Here is a 9,920-nt window from a genome sequence, read left to right as displayed (position 1 = left end):
CTGCTCTTGACTGAAGGCCAATGAAAATCGCCCATGCTGCAATTGACAGCCGGGAGAACCAATCCCACCCTTCTAGGGCGGGGCGCATGTGGAGCCCTGGGGTTTGCCGACTATGTTGTCTCTGCGTGCTTTCTATTGAAGTCCAGGACCGCACAATTGTTTAAAGCTCTCGATCCCACTTCCCTAGGTCTGGTCCAGTCGGAAAGTAGACGAGCAGGTTTTTTTTTTTTTTTTTTTGGTTTCTAAAGAGGGGCTACCCAGTGAGAATGAGCGGAGGACCGAGTGATTGATAACGCCGTCAACCAATAAGGATCACTGTCTTTCTCGCCCTCAGGAACGCCGTCGTGACTCCGTCCCTAGCTGGATTTGGGCGTGAATAGTTCAAAGTCCTGTTTTCAACAAAAAAAATCACTGGTTATTGAAATTGGCACGTCTCCGCGACGGGCGGCTGGCGGGCAGATCCAGAGCAAAAATATCTTCAGCAAAGAGGCGTCACCCTGGGCGGGGCGGGCAAGCCAGGCCTCCATTCATTGGCCCTTCGCTTCCTTGATAGGCAACCTTGCAGACCAATGGCGTCTTCATCTGGAGGCGGGTGTCACGCAATGAGCCAATGGAAGCCTGCATCGGTTGAGCCAATAAGTTTAGGGCAGGGGGCGTGGCGGGAGGTTTGAAACGCGGCGCTCGGGGAGTTGAACTCCGACTGGTGCGCACCGAAGTTGGGACCCGGTAAGTGTTTATAAATAATGAATAAACGATGGAGCCCAGCCTGCCTGGAATCAGCCGCTGCTCGGCCAGTTGCACTGCAGAGGTCTCCCCCGCTGCGAGCTCGGGCCGGCCGGGGCTCCGAGGCGTGCCCTTGGTCGCGGTGGGAGCTGAGGCCCGAGTTATTTCCCACAGGCATCCCCTCCTCCCGTCCCGGGCCGGGCCCTGCCCCAGCCCCCACTCTTCCCGGCTGAAATGGGCTCAGCCAAGAGTGTCCCGGTCACCCCAGCGCGGCCTCCGCCACACAACAAGCACCTGGCGCGAGTGGCTGACCCCCGTTCACCCAGCGCCGGCATCCAGCGCACTCCCATCCAGGTACGGGGTGCAGAGGGGAGGACCCTGCGAGTGCCCGGGCCTCTCTGAGAGGCTCCCCACCCCTGACCCTGAGGCCCTTATTTTTCTGCATTCTCAATCTGCGTGGGGGTGGACCAAGTCCCAGGGTCTTGGCAAATCCTGGTTGGAACTTGGGAAGGAGTCAGAAGAGTCAAGCCCCTAACCCTATTGTCCTGACAGGTAGAGAGTTCTCCCCAGCCTAGCCTGCCCGCAAGAGAACAGCTGGGGAGCACCACACAGGCCCAGGATTCAGATCCCCGCTCGCCCACGCTTGGCATCTCGCGTACCCCCATGAAGACCAGTAGTGGAGGTGTGTGGGACCCCCAGGAGTGGCTGAGGCTGGCTGTGCCCCCTGGCTCTGGGGGCACCTCAGCAAAGCGGGGCTCCCCTGCCCACTCCCTCACTCCCTGAGTCTCGCCCCCTACCCCAGCCTGCTGAATGATGTCGCTGCTCACTTGGCTTGCCTCCTATAGACCTTCCAGACCTCCTGGTCAAACAGCTGAGTGACGTGTTTGACAACGAAGCCTCTGGAGCCACCCTGTGCCCGGGGCCCGCTGTAGCCCTGGAGGCACCCTCAGTGGACACGGACTCACCGCCTGGTCCCCAGTCATGCCTCGAGGATCAGAGGTGGACTGAGTTCCATGCCCCACAGGGGCTCCCCATGGAGGAAGCGAGACCACCCAGAGAGCCCGCCGGGGCCAGCAGGAGCTCAGATAAGCTCTCGAGAGACCCTGAGACACCACGGCCTTCAGCGGCAGACTGTTATGGTAAACCACAAAGGGTGACCCTCCTGGGGGTCATGCACTGGGGTGGGCATCGCTGGAATAGACTAGAATCCCCGATGCTGAGTCCTCGTGGTACCGCCTTTCCTGTCCTAGATTCCAAGCTCAACAGAAGGAAACCGAGTGGCAAGGTGCTAGGGAGGTCCCCCCTCACCATCCTGCAAGATGACAACTCCCCGGGCACGCTGACACCCCGGCAGGTAAGGGAAAGCAGGTGGAAGCCACGGCTGGACCAGTAACAACAAGGTGGGGGACTCTCCTCTCAAGCTGCTGGCCACTCATGTTCTGTCTTCTGCAGGGGAAGCGGCCTTCCCCCCTCACTGAGAATGTTCAAGAATTGAAGGAAGGAACCCTGCTTGGAAACGGACGGCTTCTGAAAACCAGGGGGCACGCGTGGGAGCAAGGCCAGGAGCATGACAAGGAAAACCAGCACTTTCCGTTGGTAGAGAACCAGGCCCTGTGATGGGCCCCAGCCCTGGGTCCGCCCAGGGACATCCCCTATCTGTCCCCCATCTCCCTCTGTTCCCCGAGATGCCTCCTGGGGTTCACTCTGGGCTTGCTCAGTGTCTCGCATGTTTCTTGTACATTACATTTGATCTTAGCCAAGGGGCTGAGAAGCAATTGTTTCTTGTGTATTAAAGGAAGTGATTTTACATCATGTTTTGAAAAGCTACATTTTTCTTCTGTTCTTCCTTCTGCTCTCCAGGCCGTGGAGCTGGACAGCTGGTGTCCTCTGGCCTGAGGCTCAGGTGCCCCGCCCTTGAATTGGGTCCCCCATGGCTGTGTCGTTGGCCCTTTTGCTCTCCCTATGTCCTTACCTCTAGGTCTTGATCTACACGTTCATAAGCTTCTGGGTCTGTCTAACCCTGACCTTTATGTGGCTGCCCCACTGTACTTCAAGGTCCGCTTGTCTGCAGTTGGATTTATATTGTCCCCCTCATGCCCTCTTCCTTGCCCTAATGGATGGTAGCATTATCTGCTCAGGTGCCCTGGCCATCACTGCATTTTTCTTTTTTTTCAGGATTTATTTATTTGTGGGCCACTGTGATGGCTCAACTCACTAATCCTCTCGCTGCAAGCACCAGAATTCCATATAGAAATAGTGTTGGGACACCCTGAAACCAGGAGCCAGCAGCTTCATCGAGGAGCACCTCTCCTGTGTGCATGTCACGGACCTACGCACTTCATCCCTCTTCCACTGCTTTTCTCAGTCCATGATTAGGGAGCTGGGGCAGCAGCAGAGCAGCCGGGGTATGAACGGGTACCCATGTGTGATGCTGACACTGAACGCAGCGGCTCCGCTTTATCCACAATGCCGACCCCTTCCCTTTTCACATCCTATACCCCGACAGTCACCAGGGCCTGGAGGGTCTGTAGCCCCTTCCTCATCCCTTCCTGCCACTTCCTGCCATGCTTCCACTTCTTGCCACCTGCCCCTTGTTTTCCTCGTGTCACTCTCTTCTCCATCTCATCAACCCACACTGCTACTGAGAAGCAAACTGATCATGTGGCTATCACATCTCCCACTGCCCTTAGGCCGCGTCTAGCCACTTCAGCCTGGCATCAAGGGCCTTTGAAAAACCGGCCTGGCAGCATAATCATGTGCACACACACAACCCACAGGAACACGTTCCCCCGTCCCCATCTCTCCGATGACCTGGGTATCTGGTTGTCACCTTTCTGTCTAGCACCTGGCTTTTTTCAAAGCACCTGTAGAACATGATTGCCCTTAGATGGCACCCAGGTCTCTAGAGCAGAAGGGGCCGGGGGCGGGGAAGAGGAAGGCAAGTGTGACAGGTGTACCAGATGGCTACACTTTATTGCAGGGGCTTCGAGAGAGAGCGAGAAATGGCAGAAAAAGGAGCCAGGAGCCTGGGGGTGCCGAGGCCCCAGTCGTGGGGCAAAGTGCCCTGGTCCACCCAGAGCTGGACAAAGGGAGTGGCTCTGGGGGAGGAACCCTAGGGCCTGGGGCCTGACACTGGGCCTGCAAGGGGCTGGGCAGGGGTCAGTTTTCTTTGCTGGCTAAGGGAGAGGCCGTGAGGACTATGGGGAGAGGGGCCGTAGGAGGAGATGGGGCAACTATTTGCCCCGAGTCCCTGATGCTGCCTCCCAAAGGCACAACTCCCCACATCCCCCACACCCCGCCCTCTAAGAGGACAGCTTAGTGGCAGTGGCACCTGGGCAAGAAGAGGAAACCGGAAAGAGGTTAAGTGTGGGAGGGCTGGCGTGGGGAATGTCTTCGTGGCCTTCCGCCCGCAGCCTCATCAGTTCCAGATTTTGAGGAAGCTGTCCCAGGAGCCGGTGGCCACAGCCATCCCGTCGGCTGTGACTCCCAGACAGCTGACCCTGTTGTCGTGGCCAGAGAGGATGCCTGAGGGAGAGAGGGAGGGGTTGGCCAGTTTCCTGTGCGGACCCAGGACAGTGGCATGCATGCTTGTACGGGTCCAGGCACTGGCGCTCGGGAAGCCAGGGTCAGGCAGGCTAGTCCGAAGCACCCTGAGGGAGACTGAAAGGATCCGCCCCAGGAAGAAGGGCTTGCTGTTGAGGTCTGTTTCTTGTCAAGAACTTGGGTAACAGGGAAGGTAAGCTTTGCTTCTGGGTCTCCTGGTTCCAGAAGAAGTGCAGCCCATAGAGAAGTGACTGGCTCAAGGACCCTCTGACAGTGAGCACCTGACTCAGGGGCAGGGCAACTCTGCCAGGCCTGGCTTCTCCCACCACACTCAGATTCAGCCGCAGCCTGGGCTAGTTCCAGCTCAATCCCTGGGTTGGGGGTTAGATCCTCGGGTCTCCTCAGAGCCCCTTGATTCTGTTCCCCTTCATTGTTCCCTGGGACTTCACTTTCCTTCACGGAGCACCTGTGAAGCCTCAGGAACTCATAAGGGGAATGGCCAGTAGAGAGCCACCAAGGCACTGGGTAGCAGAGAAGGGTAACTGGGGGTACCCATGGTGGGAGCCAAGGGTACTGGGTCCCCCCAGGAATAGAGCTGTTCAGCAAACTGGGGAATAGCAAACAGTACAGGCAGCTGGGAGAGGGTCCACGTGGCTGGTCCTTACCCACACGCTCACACTTCATGGAGTCCCAAACATTGCAGTTGAAGTCGTCGTAGCCAGCAAAGAGCAGGCGGCCGCTGAGGGAGAAGGCTACGGACGTGATGCCGCAGATGATGCTCTCATGCGAGTAGGAGGTCAGCTCCTGGTCTGCCCGCAAGTCAAACAGGCGACAGGAGGCGTCATCCGAGCCAGTGCAGATGGCTTCTCCATTGGGGAAGAACTGAAGGGACAGGGGACCGAGGAGTCAGGGCTCTGGCCTGGGGCTCCCTGTGCTTCTGGCTCCCCTCTGGGTCCCATCGATTGACTCCAGGGCAGGCGGCTTCTCTCAGCCTCCCTGCCTGTCCCAAGCTTCGCCTGGGGCAGCCCCCAGCATGGTGACTCCCTGCTGAAAATGTCTTTGAAAGGTCTAGACATAGAAAGAGACAGATAATCCACTTGCTGACTCCCTACCTCCAAATACCTGCACCTGCTGGGGCAGAGCCAAACCAAGCCAAAGCCAGGAGCCTGGAACCATGTGCAGCTGTCCCGCATGGGCGGCAGGGGCCCAAGGCCTAAGCCATCACCTGCCGCCTCCTGGGGCACACATCAGCAAGAAAAGCCCGCATAAGGAGTGGCGGAGCCCAGGGGCAAATCAAGGCACTCAGACATCCTCTACGCCTACGCCCAATTAGTGCCTTTGTGGCCTGCCAGCTGCATGCCCAGGGCCTCTGTGCACCTAGCATGTGCTCCTTGCCACAGCACCGCAGGCAAGCATGGGCCAGAGCCCCAGGCAGGGCTTGCTCCAGAGAACAAAGCCAGAAGGTGCAGGCAGATCCAAACTCCACACAAGCGGGCAGGATCCCAGTGTTGGTCGACAGAGCCAAGTACAAACGCACAACCTGAATCCCATCATCATGAAGATGTAGATAAACTCTAGCAGGGGAAAGACAGAAAACTGGTTTGTACTCTTTAAAAATATTCAGGGACAAGACAAGTATGGTGGCATAGATGGCTAATCTTCCACCCTGTGGCACTGGCATCCCATCTGGGCACCAGTTTGTGTCCTGGCTGTTCCACTTCCCATCCAGCTTCCTGTTTATGGCCTGGGAAGCAGAGGATGGTTCAAAGCCTTGGGACCCTGCACCAGTGTGGGAGGTCAGAAGGCAGCTCCTGGCTCCTGGCTTCAGATCTGCTCAGCTCTGGTCATTGCAGCCACTTGGGGAATGAACCAGCAGATGAAAGACCTCTATCTCCCCCTCTTTCTGCAAATTCTGCTTTTCAAATAAAAACATGCAAATCTCTCTTTTAAAAAAATTTTTTTATAAAGAGGCAAGGTATCTGAACCCACTGTCAAATGACCCAGAAAAAATGTAACAAGGTATATCTACATCTAGAGGGTGTGTGTGTGTGTGTCTCCCTCCACATAGAATGCTTAAAGTTGTCACAATGTTCCCAATGAATCCAGGCACAGGGTGCAAGGGTATTCTGCCAGCCATGATATAAGGCAAAATCTAAAGTGAAATCATTCTCATGGGAAAAGTTGCAAGGGCCAGGAAGGCTGGGGGTGGGTGGGATTGAGTGTGTGTGTCAGGCGGTGGCAGGCACTCTGGAGAAGGGAGGGGCGCTCACGCAAATGGCATTGATGTCGGACTCATGACCAGTGAAAGTCTGGCGGCAGGTCCCCTCCCGCACGTCCCAGAGCTTGGCGCTGGCGTCGCAGGCCCCCGAAATGAAGAGTTTGAAGTCGGGAGACACTGCCAGACTCATACAGTCTCCCGTGTGGCCCACAAACACAGTTTTCTGTTGCCCGGTCTCTATATCCCACAAGGCACTGCGGGGAGGGAGGGAGGGAGCGTCACAGGGCTGGGAGGAGTGCAGTCAGGGCCTCCCAAACCCAGCCCCCAGGATGGCATGCAGGCCTTACCACGTGGTGTCCCCTGAGCTGGTCACGATGTTGTTGTCATCCAAGAAGCGGCAGCAGGAGAGATAACCTGGGTGGGGGAGGCGGGGGCTGTCAGAGGGCAGGTGCCCCAGCTGCTGTGCCAGCCAACACAGGAAGAAGGGGCCTGTCACTCACCTGTGTGAGCAGAGAGCTCACGGCTGACCTTGACATTGCCCTCCCGGGATTTGAGGCTATAGATGGAGCACATGTTGTCCAGCCCTCCACAGGCCACGAAGTTCCCGGACGGGGCATAGGCACAGGTCATGACCCAGGAGGAACGCAGCGGGATGGCGTGCACCTGCAGGTTGGAGAGTTTGGGAGGAGGCGAGGCCTGAGCTGCTGGTGTGTGTGTGTGGGGGGGAGGTGGGAAGCAGGAAGCAAGAGGAGGACTTGCTGTTGGGAGCAGGTGGAAGCAGGCCCGTACCTTGTTGGTGGTGTAAGTATCCCACACGATCAGCTTCCCGTCCTGCGAGGCACTTACCAGCAGCCTGGGGAGAGGCACCCTAGGTCATGCCAGCCCCTCCCTCTGCTACCCCCACCCCCTGCGCCCTGCTGGAGCCTAACTTTGAGTCCGTGGCCCAGTGCATGGCGTAGATCTTTGCCAGGTGGCCCCTCAGTGTGCGTCGTGTCCGCATCTGGACTCGTCCCACCACCTCCAGGCCAGACACCAGCTGCAGAGAAAGGAGTCTCAGATATTGGGGTGTCTGGCACAGTCACTGGGGAGTCCATGGGAGTTCCTACTCCCTATCTAGCCCCAGGACAGCCCCGCTGTCCTACCCCACCCCTGCCCCGGTGTGGCTCAGGTGAATGTGCGGGACAGAGGCATGGTTTGTCACTAAGTGCTCAACACAAGTCTCTATGCAAACATAACCCTGCACAATCAGCTTCAAACTGCCAGGGTGAGGTAGCTGAACCCCAACCCAGGAAGAAGGGAGAGCGGCACAGCCTCTAACAACAGGCCAACTCCTTCGCTGGATACCCAGGTCACCCCTCTAACACACCACTGCCCTTTCTGAAATTCTCAGTTGATAAACCTTGAACTCTCCAGCTCCTACACAAACGCTAACCCTCACAACCCCCATCAAGACTCAACAGCCTACACCTGACGTTAGTGGCTCTGACTTCTGGGCTAAACCGCTTAACTTCTCTGGGTCTAATGTGTCCCCAGAGCCGCCATAAAAGCTCAGTGACATTCTGAACTTGAGCACCTTAGCGCTGGGGTGTTGATCCTCCTGGGTAACATACTGACCGCCATCTCCCATGCCCTTGATCTAAAAAGCGTGGTCATCTTGTATAGTGTCAACAACAACAACAAAAAGGCCAGTGATCCGAGTCAGGACCACCGCCCACTGCCAATGTGAAGCAAGGTGCACACCAGAGCTGAGGTGCCCAGCCACGGGACCACAGGGCCCGTGAGCCGCAGGGAAAACGTGGGTGCTCACAGCTGTGAGTTTGAGGGTGGGGACAGAGCTCATCTGGAGCCTCTACCTCTGCATCTGGCCCACAGCCGCTCCCAGTTGGTGATGTTCGTTGAATGAATTAATTAGTGGCAGCCCTGGCTCCCAGGACACACTGTACCAGAGCTCAGGTGCCAAGCTGTGGCTGGTCAGGAAGCTCCCCCTCCCTTCTCTCCCCTCATGCTTCGCCCTGGGAGGGGCGGCAGGGGGCACAGGTGGTCTCACCTCTGCCAAGGTAATGTCAGCACAGGCTTTCCTAGCATCCTGTGGGAAGAGTAGATGTCAGGGGAGGGGACAGAAAGGGGGTGGAGAGAACGGTGCAGGTAACCGGGGCACGGGTCTCCCCCAGATCAGAGACTGAGGTTCTGGGGTTTGGGGGAGTCTCAGGCGATTCATTCGCTTCTAAGCCAGCCCCCTGCTACTCCCCCAACCCCCCGCCCCGCCAGGCTCCTCTCCCTCCTGCTGCAGGTGCAGTTCTGGGTCCCCATGGCAGGGCAGGCTCTGGGTTACAGCAATCTGCTTCTTGAGCTGTTCTGCTTCCTGTCTCAGCTGTTCCATCTCCCCCATGGCTGCCAGGTCGAGGGGTCACTCCGGCTCCTGCTAGGAACATGGGCACAGGTGTTGGGGAGTCCCCACCAGCCTCCTAGGGGCTAGGTGCCCCCCTTCTGAGAAGTAAGGGGACAGTGGGGGCGCCTGCACTGGCTTGGCAGCCAGGCCTTCCATGTGGCAGTCCCGTGTATCCAGCCCCAGCCCCAGCCCTGCCCGGGCTGCAGCCCCCAGCCTCAGGGAGCCGAGCCCTGCCAGCTCCCTCTTACTTGGACTCTGGCTGGCCGCCTCCCAGATTTCCAGCTCCGCTCCCAGGTGCCTCCTCACTCCCTCAGCTGCGACTGCTTGTCATCTGCCCCAGCTCTGCTGCCAGAGGAGCTGGCCTGGCCTGGCCCCGGCTTGAGGCGGGCGGGGGGACGGGGAGGCGGGGCACTGACAGGGAAGGGCTGTCGGTCAGGCAAATGAAATCAGCTGCCAGGGTGGTGGCCAGGTCGGGGCGGGAGGGGTGTGGCCGTCAGACTTGGGCCCAGCCTAGAACAGGGGTGGAGCAGGAGTGTGGCAGGGCGGGAGTGGGGAGCAGCCCCTCAGAACGGGCCCCAGGAGGGCGGGGTGCAGGGGATGCTCTCCTGGTCCTGTCTCTGCAGGCAGACATAAGAGCATCAGGCCCCGTGGGATTAGAATAAAGCTGTGAGGATTAAGGACTGGAGTTCAGGAAGGGACGGAAAGGAACAGGAGCAGGCCTGTGTCCCCCACCGGTGGTGCTGCCCTGGCTGGTCAGAGCTCACTTAGCAACCAGGAGTCAGGACCCAAGGGTGTTGGGTGGCCCCACTGTCACTCCTATTATTTCAGGTGGGGGGCAGGGAGGATGGCTGTGAGCATGGGAGAGTGCAGGCAGGAGCTGAGATTAGAAGCGACTGAGCTGGATAATCCTCCGCCAGCTGCCCCTGGGTCTGGACTAAGTAGATGGTGGTGGGGAGACCCAGGCTATGCCTGCCGCTTGTGCAGGCAGAGAAAGGGCTACCGAGGAAGGCAGCTCCCAGACGGGGCCAGCCCCACTCCTTGCTCCCA

General features: G+C 58.3%; 2 protein-coding genes across 2 annotated transcripts; one reads left to right on the top strand and one right to left on the bottom strand.

The window, feature by feature from the left end:
- The first annotated feature begins 17 nt into the window (after window positions 1-17).
- On the top strand, window positions 18-2,535 carry CDCA3 (cell division cycle associated 3). Its single transcript, XM_058655958.1, has 6 exons — window positions 18-217; window positions 335-1,077; window positions 1,276-1,405; window positions 1,569-1,862; window positions 1,974-2,077; window positions 2,176-2,535. Exons 2-6 carry the CDS (start codon window positions 958-960, stop codon window positions 2,338-2,340), a joined length of 813 nt encoding a protein of 270 aa, XP_058511941.1. The 5' UTR covers window positions 18-217; window positions 335-957; the 3' UTR covers window positions 2,341-2,535.
- Window positions 2,536-3,671: 1,136 nt separating this feature from the next.
- Window positions 3,672-9,885, bottom strand: GNB3 (G protein subunit beta 3). Its single transcript, XM_004596389.2, has 10 exons — window positions 9,122-9,885; window positions 8,817-8,903; window positions 8,532-8,570; window positions 7,414-7,520; window positions 7,274-7,337; window positions 6,985-7,147; window positions 6,832-6,898; window positions 6,537-6,738; window positions 4,932-5,148; window positions 3,672-4,248 (listed from the first exon to the last, which is right to left on the bottom strand). Exons 2-10 carry the CDS (start codon window positions 8,871-8,873, stop codon window positions 4,142-4,144), a joined length of 1,023 nt encoding a protein of 340 aa, XP_004596446.1. The 5' UTR covers window positions 8,874-8,903; window positions 9,122-9,885; the 3' UTR covers window positions 3,672-4,141.
- Between the last annotated feature and the right edge of the window lie 35 nt (window positions 9,886-9,920).

Source organism: Ochotona princeps, chromosome 27, assembly GCF_030435755.1.
Source record: "Ochotona princeps isolate mOchPri1 chromosome 27, mOchPri1.hap1, whole genome shotgun sequence".
NCBI lineage: Eukaryota > Metazoa > Chordata > Mammalia > Lagomorpha > Ochotonidae > Ochotona > Ochotona princeps.
The sequence above is the reverse complement of the archived record's forward strand: the minus strand, read 5'-3'. Positions and strand labels throughout refer to the sequence as shown.